Source organism: Camelina sativa, chromosome 19 (assembly GCF_030686135.1).
Source record: "Camelina sativa cultivar CO46 ecotype springtype chromosome 19, ASM3068613v1".
Classification (NCBI taxonomy): domain Eukaryota; kingdom Viridiplantae; phylum Streptophyta; class Magnoliopsida; order Brassicales; family Brassicaceae; genus Camelina; species Camelina sativa.
Genome location: NC_141898.1, coordinates 5,639,095 through 5,662,505, shown reverse-complemented (window position 1 = coordinate 5,662,505; position 23,411 = coordinate 5,639,095). Strand labels below are relative to the sequence as shown.

The following is a 23,411-nucleotide window of genomic DNA, read 5'->3' as shown; positions in this document are numbered from 1 at the left end:
TTTATATAGTAGTAGTGATAATAAGCTGTCAGGTCTACAATGAATTGAAGAGGTTGTCTATTGCTCACTTCCCCGTAACTTGTTTAGTAACATGTCATGTTAAATGTTAGAATTTTAGAGAATAAAACTGAATTTTCAAAGAATATGATCAAAGCAAGCATTTGAATTAAAATGATACATATAATTTATAGTCATTTTTTAATTACATAAATTTCCTTTTCCTCGAGGATATTTTTTTATAAAAAAAAAAACGAAAACTTACTATTCAACATGGACAAAGATAGATGAAAGAGAAAATCATTAAGCAAACGATTAGGGGTCAATATATATATATATATATATATATATTTTTTTTTTTTTTTCTATAGAGGTCAATATAATCAACATGAGTTCCAATTGTGGGGGCTTCACGGCGCAAATAAAAAATTAGGCTCCACATTAATTCAATATTAATATACGTTTAGAATTTTCTAGGAAAAATATACACATATATAAATTTTTGTTTTTAGGTACATAAGTTTCATTTATTTATGATTAGAAGTGTGTCGAGAAGGAAAAGGTGGAAAAGTAAAAGCAAATGAGAGGGCTTCAGCCTTCATCTTCACATATATTCGTCAAAGCAGAAAATAAAGGGGACAAATTTCAGAGAATATAATTTGCAGATTTTGAAGCCTTATTATGTTTGTTGTAAGAATTATATGTCTTAAAAAGTGATTGGAACTTGGTTCCGTATCATGTCTTTCATCTCCATCCTCTCTCTATATTTTCATGCATCAATAATAATAAACCTATAATGAATAATTGGATGCTTTAATTAATTAATTTGTAGACATCATTCTTTAGCTCCTTGCCTATCATTGCAAGAATTTTGTGTACAACTTATCATGTTTCTCTGTTTTGTTGTGACCAATATAAGTCAGCATTATTCTTTATATCCATTCATATGTAAGCATCGGAAGAAAGAAAAAGAAAGGCCACAAGCTATTTTACGTTTAGTCATTCCGTCTTATGATTAAAATTGCATCATATATTCCTTAATACACAATTGTTCCACGAATCCACTAGTTAATTAATCTCTTATCAACTCACCCAATTTATTCGCATCGTAATAAAAGATGTTGTTTGCCTTAAATAATCTCAACAAACTTTTCACCCCTCTTAGAATCGTCCTTTTGGTTTTCATATTAACTTTGATTTACCGTAAAAAGGTAAAGTAGATGAAAGAAACCATAATAATCTGATCTTGATTGCCATTGGCTAAAATTATTCTCACGTAATAATTAGATATGATGATAAAAAAGTGAAGTTCTTTTATTTTATTCACTAGACAGAATCTTCATGTTCATTAACCCCAGGAATAATTAAGTACATTATGATAAATCTAGCATGAAAATATATATAAATAAGTTGCTTAAGTAAACTAAACTAACTGATCAAATTCAATAGCTAGCGACATTAATTGATTCGGAATTAAGTAAATTTTGATAGGTAGTAATTAAGATCAGAAGCTCCACGTGTTTGGATGATGAGCATCTCCAGGTGGGTCAAATTCACAAGGAAAAGGAATGAGGTTGGACATTGCTTCGTGAAGCCATCCGTCATCATGTTCCATCTGCTGATGATTGTGATGCATTAGATTTACAAATAACAAGTAATGATGGCATATATAATAATACAACGTCTTGGAATAATCAAATATATAATACCTGCATTAGATAGTCGTCTGATCCTGAAAACATATCTTCGTCTTTTTCAGAATGGTTGTTGTGATTTTTAGACATGTGAGATTGTTCTTCACATGTTTCATTGTTTCTGGCAAATCGGCCCCGGACGCGAACACGCCGGTCGGCTAGGGTTTTACGACAAACATACTGCATATACATATAACATAATTCATGAACATTCAATAACCAAATAATACAATTAACTAAATAAGAATGACAGTGTATATGTATGTATACGTACCTTGATGGTCTTATTGAAGTTGCGTTGGTTCTTTTTCTTCAAGTACCTCATAATTCTGTCTTTTCGTTCCTCCACCGAATAGCGTCCCACTTTTATGTTTGGCTGATCAGCTTGTATCCCTCCTTCATTATTGCCCTGCTTCAAATAAATATAATCTTTTATTTCAATTCTTATATGTATTCATAATCATTTATAATAAAATAGTACTACATGCATGTCTTTCTTATAGTAAATGATTGTGAGACGTGTATACGTACCCAAGATTGCTCTCCTGTGGCCGGACGGAACAAGGGCTTGATCTCCGGTGAAAAACCGTAGTATTCTTGATCTCCACCGTGAAAGTATTGTGTGGCATTATTCACACTCATTTTCTGGTAGTAATTGTTGTATTCAGGCACCGAGACGACGTCAGAAATCCCAAAAACTTGGGGTACAAAGATGGATTCTGTATTAGAAGAGGTGTTAAAGGAACCATAACAGTCGTCAAGGTAGCTAATAAACGCAGAGTCTACGTCAGGACATGAAGAAGAGCCGTGAAACTGTGAAGAAGTCTCGCCGGAAAATGTTGTGAAATCAGCGCCATAAAACTGAGGAAGCGATGATGCCATTTTGTTTAATTAATTTGGGGTTTTTTGGGAGGAAATGAGAGTGTGTGCAAGTGTGTATTATATATAGGAAACGTTGAGAGGAGTTTTTGTGTGGGGATGTTACAAGTTGTTGAGTTTGGGCAGGCTGACCGTAACACAAATTGGGCAGACCGAACACACCAGACTTACAGTTAGTGAGACTCTCTATGCTCTGTTAATAACTTCTTACACTCTCTTTTCATGCTGTCAAAGCCATTTTCTTAACTTAATATCTTAACAGCTACATGTGATTTTAATTATCAGTTGAGATGGACATTTTTATATATTTAGTTCCCGGTGCTTGTCTGATTCGAAGATTTGTTGTAACAAATGGTTAAATTGTAACTACTAGCTATAATGTGAAAATTATAAACAGCTTCATTAATCGAATATAAAATTTTGATATATACTAAGATACATTTGTCGAATGGTGATACGTTAGATAATACATGGAGCACACGCGAATAATTAGATATCTAATTTAAGCCACACCAGTTGTCCTCAGTTGCCAATGTTCTTGTCTCGTCTTTTTTCATTAAACAGAAAAAAGAGAATTTATGAAAATGAGAATAAATGTTCTAGCGTTTTTTTCAAAGGGCCGTACACAAATACTCACGCTATGAAAACTACGTAAAGAGAAACCCTACGCCTAGCCCCAGAATCTTAACACATGTTCTTCCAATATTTTGCACCATTTTAATTTATTAATCACTCTTGTGTACAAAACAGCCCCTACTACGACTTGAATCTACCTATAAATATTTACGATATTGTCTACGAACTTAGGTTTGTGCCTATTTACCCATCTGTCCACAGTCCAATTGATATGCCCTGCAGAAGGAGAACTAATAATAGTGCTTTTGCATGACAACCATGTATGCGTATTATACAAGATTTGATATCTAAACTTTAGTCGCCAATGCTTCTAATATATAAGTATATAACCACCAACGTCGGTAATCTCTGGGATCTGTGAAGATTCTTGCCATGGTTCAAATTCCTTAAGTTGTATGTATAACATATTTTTCAACCTCTAAATCACCACGAATTGGTTTGTTTTGAAAAAATGAAGGCAATGCTAAAAAATCAAATATGGCTAGTGGGACTGATACGAGATCATAAGCGTATATATCAAATACGGATGGCTGCCTCAAAACATGTTCTGTGAGATAGGAGATTCGAAGAAAGATGATGGATGGGTCATGACATGACTGAATATGCATTCAAAGACTAAAGTGAGACATGTTTTTCTTTCATTTATCTTGTTTTCTGTGAAGTTGTACAACTTCATAATATTAGATTCTCTGTCCATGATCTGCTAAACTTCAAACTCGGTCTCATGGACTAGACAATGAAATATTTTATGAGAAAAAAGAAGATTTTCCAAAATATCTTAAACTTTACATCATATATAACATGCCAGTTAACTCTCATCTATAGTAAAAAAAAAATCAACATGAAAATTGGGTATTAATTATTAACAAATAATAATAAATAAAAAAAGTTACGAAATTGCCATGCATACATGCATAAGAATAGAATATCATTTATTTCGAAATCTACTATCCGATCTTATTCTATTTGTGGATTTCATTATGCTCTTCCAAAAAGAAATTCATCAGCTATCTCTAACAGCAGTGAATTATCAATATCTGAAACTCTGCGTCGTGTTGCCCTTCAAAGTACTGATACCTTTTTTACTGAATTGTTTATATATAATTTTTGAGTTTTTGGTTGCTTTTCGTTCAAACTTAAAAAAGTTGTTCTTGGAAATCTTACTCTCATGTGTTCTGTTAAGCTAAAGCGAAACTGATATCTTAGTTCGATCTTTTATTTGTTATCAGAAAAGATTCCTACCTTTAGTTATCCTACACTTTGAAAGAAGCATTCATTCTTCTCAAAAAGACTGATCTGTACAGTCTAACTATAACTCTTAAAACTATATATTATAAATTGTCAAAACATTTCAAAGCTTTTTTTATTTTTGTTGTTGAAGCAAAAAAAAAGAGGTTTTTATGGGAAACTGAGAGAGATAAATATGAAAGATTAAGGCCTTGAATGGCTGTAGATTTTAAAAGTGTTTTTGGTTTTAGATTTTTCAAAAATCTATTTTAAAGCCAATCAAGATTTTGCAAAAATTAGATTTTCTAAAAATTAAGGAATCCAGATTTTGTTGGTTTTTGGTAATTTTCAAAGAAAAACCAAAATCTATGTTTTACTAGTTTTTCATTTTTAAGCGTGACTTGAATTCTTTTTTCTATTTTTCTTTTTTTAATAAATTTTTAACATAAAATCTAAAAACCATAAACCAAAATCTAAAATCTAAAAACTAGAAACTAGAATTCAAAAACTACTTAAAAACTTGTAAAACATTCATGGCCTAAGATGAAACGAAAAAGAAGAGAAGAAATCTTAACGTGCAATTGTTGCAAGTTGTGTTTGGCTATTGTTATTGGTGCATGTTGCCTGAGGAATGAATCTTTTAGGCATGTAGCTGTTTCCTTGAAGAACCAAAAAATAAAAAGAAGTTAGAAAGTTTTTGTTCTTTTTTTTTTTCAAATATTTTCACATAAAATTTAATTCACTTTAGAAGAGTATTCTTTCCCTCACATAGTTACATTTACTATTGTATATGCTGCCCAAAAAGAGAAGATATGTCCTGATTTTGTTCTGCATGCTTAGGTAACCGGGCTCGAGTTGCTGCCTAAACATTATCTATCTTTTATCCTAGAAAACAGAATACCAAGTTTCTGTCAATTTCTCATTCAGTTCTAAAAGAAATTGAACCATAAGCAAAGATAAATGAAGAAAAGAGAATAAGTAACTAAATGATGAATTTCTTATTTGGCTCTTGGAACTTAGAATCTCTGTTTCGTTAAACAGAGTAGGTGAGTAAACATTTCAATCCTTCATCTCCAGCAATATGTGGCTTGAAATAATGTTGTTCTCAAATAACTTATAAGTTCTCTATTTTATACTCTGTGATGATTTTGACTATCTTGATGTTAAGATCTTACTCCTTGATTCATCTATGTGATTTTTTTAATACTGTTAACACTAATTTTCATACAAAACTTCCACTTAGTTTTTTTTTTGTTTCCAGGTATATTTGGAGTATTCTCGAGAGGTTTGACACATTGACTAGGATTAATGAAGCTTATATCAGTGCTAAAGAAAAAAAAAAGACAGAACCATATAGAAATATCAGCTACTTTGTTTTTAGCTTCTTAACACGAAGAAGCAAATTTGGATTTTAATTTTGAGGCCTAGACATAATTAAAGACTCTGATAATATAAGGATAAGACAATGACTTGCTGGAGAAACATAAACTATTTTAGAAGCGATCAACGATCCTGAGGAGAGCTTGAGTTAACGCCAAGTAAACCTCCATATGGTAACGGAAACTTGAGGGCACTTGGATGTTGAGTGTCTCGAGATCGGTTTTGCATGAAAACGCAGGATCCACCACCTTCACGCTGACGTCATACGCAGCCTTGTCGTAATCTCCGACTGAAAAGTGAGCGTCAGCCTCTCCCACGCCACGCTTAGCAGTTGAAAAACCCAAACCGCACTGCTTCAACGCTGCTGCAGCTTTGGGATTTCGGTAGTAGTGCTGGGAGCCCAAAGTGGAAGCATTCTTGGTTAGGGTGAGGAGGTGAGAGTAGATGCATCTGAGGATGATGCGAGCCAGTGCGAATTTGTCGGCTTTAGGAGAAGCGGGGTCGGAGCTTAGACAGCGAAGACACAAGGTGGGATTGTCAGAGTTGTGACATTGTTGCATCATCAGCTCTTCATCGGCTCTGGTGATTACTGATATTGTTGTTACAAGTGTGGTTAGAAGAAGAAGCTTTCCAAGCAAAGCCATTTTCTTGTTCATATGTTTTATTGCTCATCTCACTTTTTTGTAGGTAAGTGTGAATCATCATCACCACACCACACCACCATTGTAGGTAAGTGCTGTTACGCTTTCGTAACGTTCGGAGATAATAATTCCATTAGTTGCAGTTGACACGTGGTTCAAGCGTTTAGTTAACACAAATATAACGTGAGTGGTAGACATTTTTATTTTTTTCCGGTTATTATGGGCCGTAAATGGGCTTAATCTACCGTGGGCCAGTTTAAGAACGTTTGACGGTGCCAAGTCGAGCTGTATTTTAATGACCGTTAGAGGCGTTCAGGACAAATCTGTAAAATCGCATAAAATTTAAAAGTAAAACCCAAAAGAGCCGTTACGGAAGAGCCTTTCACGTTATTAATAAAATCCACATTTCTTTTCCTCAGCGAATCACACAAACTTACATTTCTCTATCTCTGTTTCTCTCTATATCACATCAATGGCGTCAGATCAGAGCACGATCATGGAGGCGAAGACGAGACATCCTCTTCACCAGATCGCAGATACACCAACACACAAGCTTCTCCTGAAACAATGGTTAAAAGAAGAAGAGCTCATCCTCAGCCGCGTCTCCCACAAAGAATCTCAGATCGACTCTGTTCGTAGAGAGATCACTCAGCTTTACATCTTCTTCTTTCTCTTCCACTCCATTTCTCTGCTACTCCTCTTCCACGCTTCTTCTTCTTCTTCATCTGTCGCTGCTGCTTCCAGCGCCTGTAAAAGATCGTGGATCCCTTCACTCTGTGCTCTCTTGTCTTCGTTGGGGATCATTTGGGCGGTACGGTACAAATCTGAAGTGGAGTCTCATCTTGAGAAGCTGTTGGAGAGGGAGAAAGAAGATGCGAAGCTTCTGCGTAAGTGCGTTGAGGAGTTGAAGAAGAAAGGTATCGAATTTGATTTGCTTAAGGAAGTGGACGCGCTTCGTAGAGCGAAGAGTTTGAGAGTTGAGTCGAAGCCTGTGAGGAAATGGTCTGCTAGGGATTTTGTAACGCTCTTCTTCTTCTCTGTTTCGTGTTTGGTTCTCGCCATGATTAGACTCATTCTCTGCGATTAAAGATTCTCTTATTATTATGCTCTTTTGATTTCGCATTTGTAATGAATGAGTCACAGCAGAACTCTCTGGTTTCTGCAATTTTAGTTTTGTTTCAGATAATAAAGAACATGTTTGATTCATCTAATTCAATCCTTATCTGTAGTGTTTAATTTCTTTAGTCCACATTTACAAAGATCCGTTTCAAGATTTTGATTTTCTATTTGACCTGAAAATTAATAATAACCAACCTTGTTCTTTTGACAGCTTAATTAATAGTTGAAAATCTGATATATAATTTCTCCATGTTTAAAAGTTGTTTTAAAGTAAAAAAAAACAGAGCCATGTGGGGAAAAAGAACTAGTTTAAGACAGGCTCAATAGTAGTAAATTAGTAATCAAAAGCTATGTGGGAAGAAAGAAAACTAAAAACTAGTGCATTACTACTGAGACTGGTTTGTTTATTCATCATCTTGTGACTTGGTTTTCTTCTTCTTCTTCTTCTTGCTGTCACCATTATCTGTTGTTGTCAACTCCTCTTCTTCTACTGCTTTGCTTTTCTTCTTCTTTTTCTTTGATTTCCCCTCTTCCTTCTCCTCTGTCTTTCTCTTCTTTTTCTTCTCTGAGACTTCTTTTACAGTTTCTTCTCCCTCGTCTAGACAAAAAGAGAACAACCCATCAAACAAAACCGTTTACCTCAAAAGATCAGAGAGCTTTGTTGGGTCATTAGAGAGATTAGAGAGAGTTATATCTACCTTTCTTTTCAAGATTTTCCAGCACTTCTTTCATTACGTCAACATTCTTACGTGGGGCAACACCTTTGTCATAAAAGTCAAGTCGTTCCTCCACTTGCTCCCTTAGTTTCTCACCAAAAGCTGTAGTGCTGCTATCTGCATACGACACCACCACACAGTTTTATACAGCAATGCATTATCTTTAACTATTTCAAACAACTCGTTCTTATTTAAGGAAGTCTAATTTATACCTGCAAAACAATCAATCCGGGAAGCACTGGAACACTTGTTTGCAAGGTAACGAGCAATACGGCCCTTGTTTTTGGCAGATGCACGCCCGATGAATGACGAATGGAATATTAGACCATATTTGGGTGTGTTTCCACGTGTTTTCAGCGCCCTGAAATTTACATAAAAGTCAGCTACTGCAGTGAAATTAAACTTGCATAGCAGAACAAAGCTTGAAAATGCACCTGAAAAGTGCCTTCTCAGCACCGAGAATCTGGAGAGTTGAAGATGGGCACTTGGCAAGATTTGTAAGACTTCCTGCATGTGAAATCAACCTAGCACCAACCATCTCTCCGATCAAGGCTGCCAAATTTGGAGCAATGTCGCTCATTTTAGTAACATGATAATCATGGAGCTTCTTCCTGTAATCAGCAAGGTCCATAACTCTCTGAGCAAAGGTCTGGACGTTGATCAGATCAACGGGTGATAAATCCTGGCCTTCAGATAGGGAAAACAAGCAATGTCTTAGAACAAGAGAACTAATATATACATTGTAAGAAATCATCAAACAAGCTCCAACAGTTTCTTACCCATGGATGCTTTTCCAGCTTCAACAACCTCTCTTGCCTTATCTTCATCCCCCAAGACTTCAGTAAGCATTGGGATGTGCTCTTCAGACAACTTCGACTTGTCCTCGATAATCTTTGAAACTCGGGCATAAAGGTAGTTATCATTGACTATCTTGACAAGTTCAGGGAAGTGCCACGAGTACCATTCTCTGCATAAACATTACATATACTGCTCTCAGAAACCATTTTCTATCACGGTAAACAAACAACAAGACATAATCATAAAGGCAAAAACAAACCTGACTCTCATAGCAAAGGAATTGACATCCTTATCAAGCGTGTCAAGTACGAAAATAGCTTGAATAACCATGTTATCCACCCGGTTAACATTGAACTTCACCTTTGCTCTGCTGTAACTGTGAGCTAGTCCAAGTTGAGCTTTTTCCAAATCACCAGGCTACATTATAAGAAACTGAATTGATATTGAGCATAAAATAGCGAAAAACATCAGCAGAGATATATAGGTATATAAGGTAAATCATAAACAAAAGTTGTCACCTTTAGGTCTTTGATGAACCTATCAAAATGCTGGCGCACACCTCTAAGAAGCTCATAAATCATAAACAAAAGTTGTCACCCTTCCTTCACTTTCGGGAGATTCAGCTCCAGAAAACTTCTCAGCTCATCACTCATATACCCTACAAGTTTTAAAAGGTGTAGAACCAATACAAATATCAATACTTGTTATCAAAACCTCAAGCAAAAAAACTAATACAGAACAGAATAAGCAGATTCCAACTGTGGTCTTTCTAGACAAAATCCAATTATGTAAGATGATGACGGCTTTTGCTCTAACATTAACTAGATGGGCCTGGCCCATTAAGTAATCTCGGCCTCTGTGAAGTGTGGTTCACAATGCGATTAATTTGCATAATTTGTCATATGTATTAAAACCGCATTTGAAAACGATAACCTAAAATATATATTACGGCTTAGGTGTGCGGTTGAAGTAAGGGTTTTTCGTGAAGATACTGAAAATTCTCATAAATATTTTTGAGAAACAACATATTGTGTGTGTTAATTTTTCGAACAAAAACAATCATAATTTGGACATTTTACGTATTATAACAGATTTAGTCAAAATTTGATAATTACTATAATGGCCCCTCACAAATGATAGTCTATATTGGAAATTAAGTTTGCGGAAAAGGCACATATGCTTTTGTATTTTTATTTTAAGTTCCTTTCTTATATTTGGGTTCCTACTTCCATTTTGAAAAGATAAATATTAAATATATATATTATCTATTACCAAACTGTTTATAACCATAAGAAACCGGAATAAATAAATCACACGAAGCGGCTCTTCTGATATAACCGATCGGTTATCGGAAAAATTGACTTTATGTACTCAACCAGATAAACCGGTCCGCCATGAAAATAAGTGAAAATTCTCTTGCTGATGTAAAAAAACTAGCAAAAGATACGAATTTTGAAACTTCCATGTCTTGATATATCAAGGAATTTTTGGTTAATGCCACTACTATCAAATAGTACTACAATACCAGACGCATATACCAAAAAGTTGCAAGTCCCAATGTCAAAACATATCTTGGGGTAAGTTTTGCTGACATTTAAAATTTCAGTTTGCTTTTTCTTTCCTTACCATGCCATGGTAAACAAAAAGAATCAAGTTTTCCTTGTAATGCATTGTAGGAAAATAGAGCTATTGTAGTGGATGAACTTGGAGTTACTATATGGATCTCGATTGTATGGTAGGTCGTATTGGGGTGATCAAGATTTTGTGATGGTAGACACAGCAGGTGTTATGACTGTTTCAAAGTCACCATTTGGTGTCATGGAAGAGCTGAATGTATCATCCACCATGGCCATGATTGGCACAAAAGGTATTAAAAATCTCCCTAGTTCTCCACTCAGTGTTTAAAAAAACTAATATGCCTAATTGGCATGCTATTAAAAATCAGATTCGACTCTTGGAAGTCGGAACAATTGTTTTCTCTTGTTGAAAACTCTCCTCCTAATTTGCTATATATATTTTCTCTTACCGAAGAAGTCATCTCCTATTCCTTCCATTTGAAAAATCTGTCGCTTAGCAAGATGGCCAGTGAGGTAAGTTTTAAACCAGTTTCTTTGTTTGATACTTGCTTTCTTATTCTATCTCAACTTCTTTTGCAACTGGCATTCACTGTTCTTTTAGGATCAAGAGGATGTTTGTTACATGGATGTTCAAGAATACGCAAAAAACTACACGAGAAGAAATCAAATACTAAGGCTTGTGCATATCGCCAACCATTGCTTTGGTGATATGTTCTATGGAGACTTTATGGAGCTTGATGCGCTCCGATTGGTGCATGATCTCTTACGTTGGGGAAAATATGTTTTGTGACATATCTTTGTACTTCCACGTTGTAAACCAAATTAATGGGAGATTAGGAGAAGACTATATTGTAGACAGATTATACGCTGTGAGATGTACGAGGTCTATTCAACAGATTGGACGATTGACTATTGGCACAAGTAATTCCACCACTCAATTATATTATATATAGATAATGTTTGTGTGGATTTGAAATTAATATAACAAGATATAATTATATACTTTTAAAGAAGTTTAGTAACTTATTAAATAAATTAATTATTTAATAGCTTATATTACATAAATATTCTTTTAAATACGTATCTTTCAAAACTTGTACAAAAATTATATAAATTTCCCTCAATTATGGTTTTGTAGTTTTTCTTAATTTCTTTGTTATCATGTCATGTCAGTGATATATTTATATATCGTGCTGGTGTGGAAATTTCGGAAATACTATTCTCATAAGTATATCATAGCCGTAGGAGTGATTCTGTATATGATAATCATGTGGTTTAAGGGTAAGTAAGAACGTGCTAAACATAGTTAGCTTTTTCTGATTTAGTGTTTAAACTCTCTACAATTATGAGTATGTGATATGTCATTGGATCTGGGCCTTAGTAAAGAAGAACAAGGGGCCCAAACATGAAGCAACTGTTTTGTGTGTAAAACAATAAAATTAAACTGGAACTCATCATTAATCAGCTAATTAAAAATTTAAAACTAATAATTTCTAATCAGTAATGAAATGATAGAATCGCAATAAATAAATACAAAAACATACAAAAAAAAAAGTGAACCAAAAGAAAACCAATTCACCCAAAACAAAAGTAAATCAAACAAAGGTGGATTTCAAAGTTCAATTACTATATGGTTTCAATTTTCTTAAAAAGAAAAACAAACAGACAGATTCTTCACTACTGAGATTTGTACAGTATACCAAGTTAATTATGTTTCCATTTATACTAATACATTTTTTTGTCCCAATACACGGAAACGAAGCCGTTTTTGAATAATAACATTGCGTTCCGTTTTGCTATTTTGCGTTCTGACGTTTTTGGGAAAGAAGCTCTTTGATGAACCTATCAAAATGCGTTCTGACGTTTTTGGGAAACAACACAAAGGTCTTTGATGAACCTATCAAAATGCTGGCGCACACCTCTAAGAAGCTCAAGGATGAACTCATTGCTCTGGCAAGGAATTTTAGTGGCTTCAAATATGCAAGACCCGAGTTTTGGCTCACCCACTCCCAAACTAAACTTGGGCTTCTCTCCTTCCTTCACTTTCGGGAGATTCAGCTCCAGAAAACTTCTTAGCTCATCACTCATGTATCCTACACACCAATACAAATATCAATACTTGTTATCAAGAACCTCAAACAAAAACTAAACAGAACAGAATAAGCAGATTCCAACTGTGGTCTTTCAAGAGAAAATCCAAATTATATAAGAGCTCGATTTATAGAATAAAAAAATGCTATTTCAAGCATAAACATAATAGAAAGCAAGTATTACAGTAAAAGAGTTAACCTTCAGAGACGGCGTTGATTTGGTTGAGAGCATCGAGTGCAGACTGGAACGGTTGAAACGCAGTGAGCTGGACGACCCGACCAAACCGACTAAGGTCCGATACTGAGCTCCGAACCGCCTCCGCGTTCTGTCCAATCTCATCTATACCGTGTTACCGTGTACCTCGTACAGTCCGTAGCCGGAGGGTGATTCGGAATACAACGCCATTGTAGAGAGAAACAAAAAAACCCTAGCCGTCTTTTTAAAAATTGAAAGTCGAGTATTTACGCAGCAGTTTTCCGTTTCGGAGAAGAATCAGAGAGATTAGGGTTTAAGGTTTCACGCAGGGAAGATGATGACGGCTTTTGCTCTTACATTAATTAAATGGGCCTGGCCCATTAATTTTATCGGGCTCAACCAAACCACGCAAAATGACTAACATGTGCCAATATTATTCATGTAAGAAAACAAACAAACAATAGCCAGGATATTGAGGTAACTTTAATTGAAACTTGTTTTCGTTTTCGTTTCTGTTTTCCTGTAAAACCTATTGGGTTTATACTTTATAGGTAGATATTGATGTCGATTAGTTGAACATCCTCTTGTTATAATGGCATTTACTTAGGTTGATGATCTATTCTACTTGGATGTGGAAGCTTATTCACGAAATTACAAGGGAAGAAACTTAGTGCTAAGGCTACTTCATATCGCAAAGAATTGCATTGGCCCGATGTACAATGAAAAATTGGAACTTGAGGCACTTCAACTTGCTATGATCTGATTCGACATCAAGAAATTGTGTGGGATATGTATTTGCTCACAGTTATATATGAAAATATTAAAGGGAGATTGGGAGTAGCTTATGTCTTGGATGAACAGTGGTGTTCAAAGAAAAGCAACCAATTAGTCACCGAAGACAGCTACCTAAGAAACGAGTTAGAAAGAGCTACAATACATAAGTGATTGACAATGTACCTACGGTAAAGAGCCAAATTTTTTAGATATTTACTAAAATTAGCTAAAATAAATAATTAATGTTAACTTTGAGGTGGCATGGTTAGATGAATATTTGTATATTTCTAGTTTTTTCATATGCATGGGCGCATTTATGTGGAGTCAGTAGCTTTGAGCAAAGTTAGTACTTTTGAGCAAAGTAAGTAGCTTGAAAACTACTTCATTGCAGAACGTAATAGCTTCTATTTCAGTTTGCATCCTAGTTCGTGTTAATATATTAATGAAACCAACTAAGTAGCTAGCTTCTAAATTTTGCATATATCATATTTCATTTTCTATGAAATCAGGACTGAAGTTTTTGTATAGCCATAAAGAAAAAAAATAATAATATGGGTCTGGCTCATTAATTTTGGGCTTATTCCTACTAGTAAATAATAAAAATATAAATTAATTCACATAGATTTATTTACGTTTGTAAAAAATAATAATACGTAAGTATCTGAAATAATTTTTTAAAAACATAGCCTAAACGTCCATCGAATTTTGTAAGCTCAATCAAAGCCCTTTCTGATTAATAAATTCTACTCTAATTGTATGGTCAATGTTATTGGTAATGCAATATATTAGATTACGATTTTTTTTGTTAATATACTATTTTAATACTAATTTTTCTAATGTACTCTTTTGTTAATTTTAGTGATTTAGTATATAATTCGTGGTATGCCACACAATAATTTTTGTTTATAAAATCATAACTAAATTAGTTTGATTCGACATATTTTATATTGGTGTTGTTAAAATAGTAAAATAAGGATTTAAACCGTATTGAAGTATCATATTAATAATATATATATATATATATATATATATTTATATATATTTTTTATTATCAATTCAATCAAGTAATGTCATATAACTCGTCAGATAATATAACTCGTTTGTATTATTTAAAAAATTTAATATGTTTAAATATTCATAATTTTAAAATTTTTATTAAGTTTAAATATATCAGTTATAAATTATAAACTTCTTAAAACTCTATAATTTACTATATACGGTAAATTTACTATATATGTATGTTGAACACATACTTTTTATATTAATTGAGTAATATATGTTCGTTTTAAAAAAAAATCAAATCACAATATATGCAGGAAGAAATACACATTTTTATTAACTTTCTGTATTATAGTATGATGATTCACAACATTTAAATTTTAAAATTAAAAAAAGATGATAAGAGAATATTTTTTTTTAATATGGAATAAATCTTCTAAATATTTATATTAATTATAGAATATTATATATATATGGATATTTAAAATAATTTAATTCTGTTTGGTTATAAATATATTAGGGAGAATTAACTAAATTTGTTTGGATATGAATATAAGCAATAAATGATATTGATAAATGTTTTTATAAACATATTTTTGAGCAAAAAGTGATACAAAAATACTAGTATAGATTAGTCTAATTTAGAGGGCACTAGGGCAGGGAAATTTACAACATAAAAACCAGAAAAAGGCACGGAGGATAAAGCAAATGATCATAATCCAGCTTTAATCAAAACACGAGCACACGACCGACCATAACATCTCACTAACAAGGATAAGACGAAAGATTCATATGGCATTATCAATCTACAATAATATATAATGAATGGTGGGATATTTAAAATATAGGTATAGCAAGGTTGCTTAGTCATGGAAAGGATGTAAAGGAAGAGGATGAGTCACAAAACGTCATTTCTAAACCAAAAGTTTGAATAAGAAAAAAACAAAAAGACAAAGGTGGAGCCAAGAGGGAAAAGAGTGAGGTCAGTATACCCTAAAAGCTAAGACCAATGTGCAATGTGGGCACCCTCCACTTTTGAAATCGAATCATCTAAATGGACCACATTGGAACATTGCATTTATATTTCCTATTCCGTTTAATGCAGAGACATATAACTAACTACTAATGGAGTTATGACTCTCCATAAGACCATTTGCATCATCATGTAACATAGGAGTTCGCCCTAGACGCTTCTTTTCCTGGCATAACTCCCGAGTTTCTTCCTCCCGGTGGCATCGTCTCAAATCGGCGCCGCTGGGCTGCTTTCCGTTCACCGTGGTTCTCTCCTTTTGTATCAACACTGCTTCTGGATTAATTTCGAATCCACAGGAGGTTTCTCGATCTGTCACGCTACTCCGACAATGTATAAGTTTCAACTCTTTTCTCACCCCTTTGCTCAACCGGTGGTTCGTCTCAACGAGGTGATTCTCCCGAGACTCCAGCCATTCGATGATAAATCTGAGATTTCTAGGCTCCATGTGTGTTCTGCTCTTCTCTTCTCTTACCGGTTCCCCTTGAAGTCAATCCCATCATCTCTTTCCTCCTTGGGTTTTTACCCCACCACCAAGTGTTCTACTTGGCCGATGCTAGAAGTGAGCTCTGTTTTGACGCAGAAACTGTGCGAGACCTGGTCGATAAAAGCGTCAATCATGGTGACTTTGTATCCCCCTCCTGCACTTTTGGTCTCTTTAGTTTGTGTCTTGGCTATGCTCTCCTCCGATCTGCCGCTTTATCCAATGAAGATTTGCCTCACAAATCATACCACTCTGCTTTATGTCGATCCTGCTGCTGGACTGAGTTTTTACGACTCACGCTCTCAATGCAGATCCCTATCAAATCCTCCTCTGTCCCCTCGATCCAGGTTTGAGCCCAAATTTTATCCGCAAACCTTGGTAGATAGAGTTCTTCGACTAGTATTGGTTACATGTCTGATCCTGAAGCTATTTCGACCATATAGAAGTTTATCGAACCCATGTCGTTTAGATCACTCTGCCTCTATTTTGGTTGACCGCAAACAATCATATAGCTGTGTAATTGCCTTTCTAGATTGGTCAGTTAAATCCCTTTGTCAAGATCAGTTGGAAAATGTATACCAATCTGTATCATTTGTATCATTACCACTTTCCTCTCGGTTCCAACCTAGTGTCTATCTTAGTGCAACAAAGCAAAGCCGACAACAAGCTTTGTGTGGGAACCCTTAACCTCCATGGCTATAAGCTCCATGTGAGGGAGCACCCACCTGCTCTGTTACGACCTTGCTTTCCTTTCCCTAGGTTCAACCTTAAAACAATCTTATCCTTCAATCTCCTTCAACTAACACTAGGATGTAAGCTCGGGTATGTCTTAATATCTCAATGCAATATTGGCTACAAGCTTTGTGTGGGATTCCTTAACCTCCATGGCCATTGGCTTCATGAGAGGGCGGACCCACCTACTTTGTTACAATATTGCACATATCTTTTTAGAGTTCCAGATGTAGTTTCACCCCATGCTATGAGAATTGAGCCAGAAACTGCTGTAAACTTAGATCTATTTGTTTTGAAGATTCTCGCATTTGCTAGAGCACCCTCCCTCATTCCACCTATGTACCACCTTTGTAAACGCTCCATTGCATATATTGCAAGAGCTATTGTTGATCAATTGTTGATCGAGGAAGTCGCGGAGCTTGTCTTCAAAGGCGCTTCCACCATGGTCCCAACAGATCTTTCAAGCTTTGCTAGCTTCACAAAGACTTGCACCTTCTAGGAAAACTCATGGAACCAATATCTCTTTATGCTTTGTAACTTTGTTAAGCTTTGTATATTTTTTCATTAAGCAAATTAATGTGTAAGACACGGAAAAGTAGGAACGAGAGTGTCGTGTGGCTGTCCTGCGGTACGGCTGGTACCTTGAGGCTTGTCTCATTAAGTTGGAGGCAAATATTTTTGACTTTCTTTGATATAGAGTTTAATTTAATTTCTTTGCAATCAAAAACTCTATTAGCCTTTGCTATTATTCCAAAAGATTTATGTTTGTTCGTTCACCAACCGCTACTCTTTTTTTTTTGATCAAAGGGTGATTCTATTCAATCAAACAGAAACAGTACAAGGAGAGGGAAAGAGAATCCCAAAGTTTAAAAAGTTACAAGCATAGACTTTCCCCAAAGTCACTAGCAAGAACAAAAAAGAAGATAACAACAAGCAAATATCAATGAGAGCTAAGAAACAAGAGCTAAAAAGCAATTGGAGACTTGTGGGATCATGGTTGCAAGGTGGGACATTGTCGAGAAGCTCGAGAAATGCCAGATAGGTCACGGTCAAAAGACATAGTACTGTTGATAGAAGCATCAGGGCCAAGGAGCTCACCGGACTAAGAAGTATTAGCGGAAGCAAAGCTATGGCATGGATTCGGGGGGCAGGAGCCCGAATGGTGATGGAGTGGCTGACGGTGAGTTGCTCAATTAGGTGGTTCCTGAAGTAGATAGCTAAGATTGTCGAGGGGTGAGAATTCGTGGAAGAGCCTCTACGACCATAAACACAATCTCGACACATTGAGTTCAGCACTAAGACGCCATGGGACTTCAAAAACTTGGGAGCAATAGTGATTAGCATAGATGTTAAAGCCAGGGTTTGCACGGAATAAATGTAAAGCCGGAACATAACAGGTGGGTCCTCTCTGCCATGAAAATGGTGATCAAGAAATCCACACAACGTTTGTAGTCGGCCAGACACTAACAGAGAGTAAACAGACCTGGTACAGGGGGATGGTTGTTGGGTATTGGTAGCGGTAACGAACATCATGGAAGATAAGAACAGGTTCAATAGATAAGTTTCAAGCCGTGACAGAACAGATGGATCCTCTCTGCCATGAAAATGGTGATCAAGAATTCCACACAAAGTTTGTCTTCGACAGAACACGCACAAGGGATAATCAGACCTGAGTTCCAATATGATTTCTAATACCAGGATTCTCAAGAGTAACAAGTGACACCAACATAACCATGATGAATTACTACTCAAATGGTAACCATGGAGTTCGTAATCTTGACCACACCATTGGTTAGAGATTGATGGCCACAAGATATGTAAGTAATCGTACCTAGAAATTTTTGATGTGGGCTTGGTTTCGTGAATCGTTAATGGGACGGCAAAAAATACGAGGCCCACCAGAAGAGAATCTCTTCCCTCGATGGATGACCTAGCTGGACGAAGCATGCGGCGGCGGTTGTTCGGAGATGGTGGATAGGTATGCACGGAACGGGGCATTTCTAGGGGATAAGACTTCAGCCAAAGCAAATCGGAGGGAAGGTCAGAGGCTGGGACGAGAGACCACAAAAACAGTCCATTGTTGTGGAGATGAAAGCTTCGCCTGTAGAAAAGGACGCCGTGTGCCGTCGACGTCTCCACCGGGTGAGAAGAAACAGATGGTCCAAGGAGGAGCTCGTTTGTTACCCTCGGTGTCTCAGAAAGAGCTTTTGCAGGGGAAGGCATACATCCATATCTGGGTTTAAGCATATCGGCTGTTTGTGGAGATTTAACGCCAGTTTAAATAATCAGAGAGAGGAGGAGGGGGTTCATCGGAAACCGCCCTCGTCTTTTGTCTCTGTCCATTGAAAACTCGCCGGAATCTGAGGGGATAGGGGGGATTTGTAACCAAAAGAAAAGAAAAATAAGAGGGGAAAAAATCAAAGAGGTAAAAGAAGGGAGAACAGAGGTAGAGCCGCATGTAAAGAGATCCCGACGCTGGTGAGCAGAAGCTCCACCGGCATCGAAAAAGATTATAAGAGTTGTTCCTCGATATTAGTGCCTGAAAAAAAATCACAATTTTTTTTTGTTCTCACCAACCGCTACTCAATAGTCAATAAATGAGTAAAATTATTTGGTTTGTACAACTAATTAAACCAAATTTGTCAGACTTTTTTCTCTGTCTAAATATGTAGTGGAGTATTTGATATACTCAACAACAATTGTATTCAATTTTCATTTTACATAATTTTTACAACGAATTTAATATTTTTGTCACCAACATATATTCAGCTAATTACATCTTAATTGAAAATTCTGTTTGAACTTTTTTTGTCACACAAACAAAGTCACTTGACTTAATGGTAGGCTGCTAATGTCGAGTGAGTTCAAGTGTTCATGTGAAGTATTGAAGAAATTTACTCACTTTTAAACCAGTTTTTTTGCATATAAATTGTGACCATAGGAAGCATAGAGTAAAACCATACAAACAAAAATACAAAGAGGATATATATATTTGAACAAAAAAGGAAATATATATATATATATGTATATATAGAACTGGTAATTTTAACTACTTTGTCATTCCAAATCGTGCAAAGTGCATTGATTACATTTTTTTTATTTTGGTGAATGAATTTTTGATATAATGTTAACTTAATATGTTAATCCATAAACAACGATGTATCATATATATTTATAAAAATACTTTGTAGTTTAAAAAGCTCGTCAAAGATCTTAAGAATTACGATCACAAGTTTTGTTAGTTAATCTATCGATTGAGTTCAATAAAAAAAAATATTTACCAAACATTTTTTCAACCAAATTTGGCCAGTACAAATTATATAATTCAAGGAATACGTGGCCACAGGAAACAAAAAGGAGTATCAATGGTTTTAATTTTATTATTTTTCTAAAAGAGTACAAAACGAGTCCAGTTTAATACAGCATTAGTCGACTAACTGAGATTGACGTTAATAATAAAACAATTGATACTCCTTTTTTCCTTTTTATAAAAAAAATTGTGGCGTGTAAATGGGCATTTGTGAATAGTGGAGAATAAATAAATAGGTCCTATACAGTGTTTATTTTGTCTTTACTTTTATTTGATATTTTTAATATAAAAAAATATTTATCTAAAAATTGTCAAGAAAAGTCAAGTTGGTTTGTACGGCATGACACGTAAGAGCAGCAAACCCAACAAAAAAAGAGAGGTGGGAGTGGGTAGGTTATCCTGTACGACTGCACCGTACGGACTTTTCTATTTCATTCGTTTCATTAACCACATTTATTAAATTAATTCCCACCACCAAAAACTCTTTCACGTGACTACTGCTATTTATTTACATTCCACTTTTTTTGTTTTTTTTATACTTTGTTTGTTCAAACTCTTTTTTTTTTATCCGATGCTTTGCTTTTACGACTAGCAGCAACAGTACAAATATAGCCGCTTATGCTTTTCCTTAATAGAATAAATAAATCTCAAAGCTACAATTAAAGATTAGCATCAGTCAAGTACCGTTTTGTTACATTCGGAGAGAGCAGTTGTAATTAGTACTAATACTATATGATGGATGCGGTGGCATATTATTTCATTATAGTATTTAATGATGGATGCAATAGCGCGTAACGCGTTACAGCTATAACCAAATCAGAGCGTTAAGGAGTTTCAATCTTTTGACGTGTTTCTCAATCATTTGGAGGTCGTCATGGCCTCTTACTAAACTTTTTGCCGTTGGAAGAATATTCTCTTAGCTCTTCTATCTATCTCTGTTTTATTTTTATATTATTTTGCATAATTATTTTATATATATGATCAGCTGTCTTTTATTATTTCTTAATCGCATCATTTGATCATCCTTTTTCTTCCTCACTATTTTTTAATTTTATACCATGTATTTTGAGCATCAGATGCTTGCTTTCTATACATATGGTTATATATATATATATCTCTGTTTATATTTTTTTTTATTCCTTTGAAATGTAGTACTACCTAATTATTTATAAATCAAATATCAATCACTAACGACCATTAGAAATGTAACCGATTCTTTGCATCATTTTATTATTAAGACACATATAACAATGCATCAATTAGGTTATTTAGATATTGATTCTAGTCATTCTTTAATTAGAAACTATTGTGTTTAATGCCTTAGGTGTGGATTTTTCTTATAGTGGATAAAGATATATAGACAGATCTATAGTTACTAAATTAGTAATACTGCATGGAGTCGTTATTTCCGTTTGGAATGAGCTTTATATAAGTTCATGATTTATCCAAATTTTAAGTAGTGAAGATATTGAGAATGGGTGATTACGTATGTGACGGTTGACACTTCCAGTTCTACAAGAAATCACTAAAAAATCATCTAAATTGTATTACGAGAGGAGTTCCACGGAAACTTGAGTAGGAGTCGTAAGGGAATTAACCACTTGAGAGTTTGTTTTACTAAAACACTCCATCAACCCTTAACTAGTTTGCTTCTTTGCCTTTATTATTTCCGATCTAACAAATCAAACTACTTTATGATCAATCTTATACCTATATGTATATACTGTCTTCGTGTTTATATTTATCTAGTTGTGACGTAAGAGTATGACTTTAGACCAAGTTGGAAGTTCGAAATTTCTATATTGGATGAAACATACCAAAGATGCTTGGCAGTATATAATACAGATAGCTCTTGTACGAGACTACTTTAATTTGATTAATATGTGGACTAGTCATATATGTATAAATCAAAATAAAGTTAAGAGTCTAAAAAGGGGTCTAAAGTTGCAACCCCTTAAGATAAGTTGAGGGACATGCACTTTTTTGATAACCAGAGAAAATGAGGTCACATCATATCTTTGTCTTTAAAGTTTTAACCTTTACAGAATGGAGAATGATCCTTCAACATTTCTGCTTTACGATTTCCCTCTCTATCTAACTCACACACACATGGTGATGGTCCTTCATGATATCCACGCACGGCATTAATTTTTATGCATGACGCTGTATAATACAATTTCACGCGCCAATTTTATTTCTTATAGGGAAAATATAAAATAGGAAGAGATGTGCTGAAAGTCACGAAATTGAACTGTGTATTAATTTTTTTGGACACAATATCAGTTTTTGAAATCCCATCATAAAGCTATTGTTAAACTTGTAATAATTCAAGGTTAGAGTAGTAAACTTCAAACTTCATACTTGATCAAGTATGCACGATGCACCTCTATATATATTTTGTAGTCTTTTGATTAATTATATCACGTTAGCCTTTGAATGGCTTGTGTTTATATTATGAAAGTGATCGATTTTCATGTTTACACACTGAAAACGATAACATTTTATCATTTTAATTAATTATAATCTGAAACTAACTGAATTACAATGATTAATCTAGAGAAATACGTACATTACATAATGGAAACTTACAAGTAACTTAATATTGGTTCTAGTTTTCAATGATGTTTACTGGAGGGTATGAATATGACCAAGGAAAAAACAAAACGAATATTGAAGTCTTTGAAGTCGTCGAGGGTGAGTATGGACTTATTTGTATAACCTTATATATACTTTTATTCAAAGAAAATAGAAATATCGTCATGTTACACAAATGGCTCATATTTAAATTTACTTGGTCCAAGTTCTAGAAGCCATTATGTCATCTTTTAAGGTCAGCAGAAGTTGAAGCTCCACATTTTTGTTTCGTATTTTTTCCTACCAGAATAATTTGTATGTCATAAAAATAAAATCCAGCGTATATATTAGACTTTGTGTTACCAGATTCTGAAGGCTTCATTTATTCCTAAGATATATGGATATAAGACATAGGTCATGATAAATCATTAGCGAAATTATAATAGATCTCGCATGCATACATAATCAATAAAAAGCATATTAGTATTTAGCGGAATTTATAATAGATCTCACATGCATATATATATATATATATATCTATATATATATATAATCAAT

The 23,411-nt window shown here is 34.6% G+C and overlaps 5 protein-coding genes across 6 annotated transcripts; 1 reads left to right on the top strand and 4 right to left on the bottom strand.

Annotated features, from left to right (window-relative positions):
• Window positions 1-1,309: 1,309 nt before the first annotated feature.
• On the bottom strand, window positions 1,310-2,643 carry LOC104765055 (uncharacterized). 2 transcript variants are annotated; one of them, XM_010488715.3, is made up of 4 exons: window positions 2,223-2,643; window positions 1,966-2,100; window positions 1,707-1,871; window positions 1,310-1,612 (listed from the first exon to the last, which is right to left on the bottom strand). In XM_010488715.3, exons 1-4 carry the CDS (start codon window positions 2,571-2,573, stop codon window positions 1,502-1,504), a joined length of 762 nt encoding a protein of 253 aa, XP_010487017.1. In that variant the 5' UTR covers window positions 2,574-2,643; the 3' UTR covers window positions 1,310-1,501. The 2 variants fall into 2 exon arrangements, with proteins under 2 accessions (XP_010487017.1, XP_010487015.1); XM_010488713.3 differs by having other exon boundaries at window positions 1,310-1,615; window positions 2,223-2,606.
• A 3,090-nt stretch (window positions 2,644-5,733) lies between these two features.
• On the bottom strand, window positions 5,734-6,539 carry LOC104765054 (uncharacterized). The gene has a single exon (XM_010488711.3). The coding sequence runs from the start codon at window positions 6,467-6,469 to the stop codon at window positions 5,927-5,929; it is 543 nt and encodes a 180-aa protein (XP_010487013.1). The 5' UTR covers window positions 6,470-6,539; the 3' UTR covers window positions 5,734-5,926.
• Window positions 6,540-6,830: 291 nt separating this feature from the next.
• On the top strand, window positions 6,831-7,665 carry LOC104765053 (uncharacterized). Its single transcript, XM_010488710.3, has one exon. It carries the CDS (start codon window positions 6,927-6,929, stop codon window positions 7,539-7,541), a length of 615 nt encoding a protein of 204 aa, XP_010487012.2. The 5' UTR covers window positions 6,831-6,926; the 3' UTR covers window positions 7,542-7,665.
• Window positions 7,666-7,793: 128 nt separating this feature from the next.
• On the bottom strand, window positions 7,794-9,744 carry LOC104765052 (nucleolar protein 56). The gene is made up of 7 exons (XM_019240819.2): window positions 9,606-9,744; window positions 9,347-9,504; window positions 9,069-9,256; window positions 8,724-8,976; window positions 8,502-8,650; window positions 8,272-8,406; window positions 7,794-8,171 (listed from the first exon to the last, which is right to left on the bottom strand). Exons 1-7 carry the CDS (start codon window positions 9,666-9,668, stop codon window positions 7,978-7,980), a joined length of 1,140 nt encoding a protein of 379 aa, XP_019096364.2. The 5' UTR covers window positions 9,669-9,744; the 3' UTR covers window positions 7,794-7,977.
• Window positions 9,745-12,509: 2,765 nt separating this feature from the next.
• On the bottom strand, window positions 12,510-13,160 carry LOC147920219 (uncharacterized). Its single transcript, XM_087500966.1, has 3 exons — window positions 13,116-13,160; window positions 12,954-13,020; window positions 12,510-12,757 (listed from the first exon to the last, which is right to left on the bottom strand). Exons 1-3 carry the CDS (start codon window positions 13,158-13,160, stop codon window positions 12,510-12,512), a joined length of 360 nt encoding a protein of 119 aa, XP_087357092.1.
• Window positions 13,161-23,411: the final 10,251 nt, after the last annotated feature.

Bases quoted from the DNA above. Each gene is read 5' to 3' on its own strand.
- LOC104765055 (XM_010488713.3), bottom strand. From the start codon at position 2,573: ATGGCATCATCGCTTCCTCAGTTTTATGGCGCTGATTTCACAACATTT. The intron at 1,872-1,965 runs GTACGTATACAT...ATGTATATGCAG, and splicing joins ACTTCAATAAGACCATCAAG to TATGTTTGTCGTAAAACCCT. The intron at 1,616-1,706 runs GTATTATATATT...CACAATCATCAG, and splicing joins CAGACGACTATCTAATGCAG to CAGATGGAACATGATGACGG.
- LOC104765054 (XM_010488711.3), bottom strand. From the start codon at position 6,469: ATGAACAAGAAAATGGCTTTGCTTGGAAAGCTTCTTCTTCTAACCACA.
- LOC104765053 (XM_010488710.3), top strand. From the start codon at position 6,927: ATGGCGTCAGATCAGAGCACGATCATGGAGGCGAAGACGAGACATCCT.
- LOC104765052 (XM_019240819.2), bottom strand. From the start codon at position 9,668: ATGATTTATGAGCTTCTTAGAGGTGTGCGCCAGCATTTTGATAGGTTC. The intron at 9,505-9,605 runs GTGACAACTTTT...CTTATAATGTAG, and splicing joins GGTTCATCAAAGACCTAAAG to CCTGGTGATTTGGAAAAAGC. The intron at 8,651-8,723 runs GTGCATTTTCAA...TGTAAATTTCAG, and splicing joins GCTGAGAAGGCACTTTTCAG to GGCGCTGAAAACACGTGGAA.
- LOC147920219 (XM_087500966.1), bottom strand. From the start codon at position 13,160: ATGGCGTTGTATTCCGAATCACCCTCCGGCTACGGACTGTACGAG. The intron at 13,021-13,115 runs GTACACGGTAAC...CGGGTCGTCCAG, and splicing joins CCGGCTACGGACTGTACGAG to CTCACTGCGTTTCAACCGTT. The intron at 12,758-12,953 runs GTTAACTCTTTT...ATTGGTGTGTAG, and splicing joins AATCAACGCCGTCTCTGAAG to GATACATGAGTGATGAGCTA.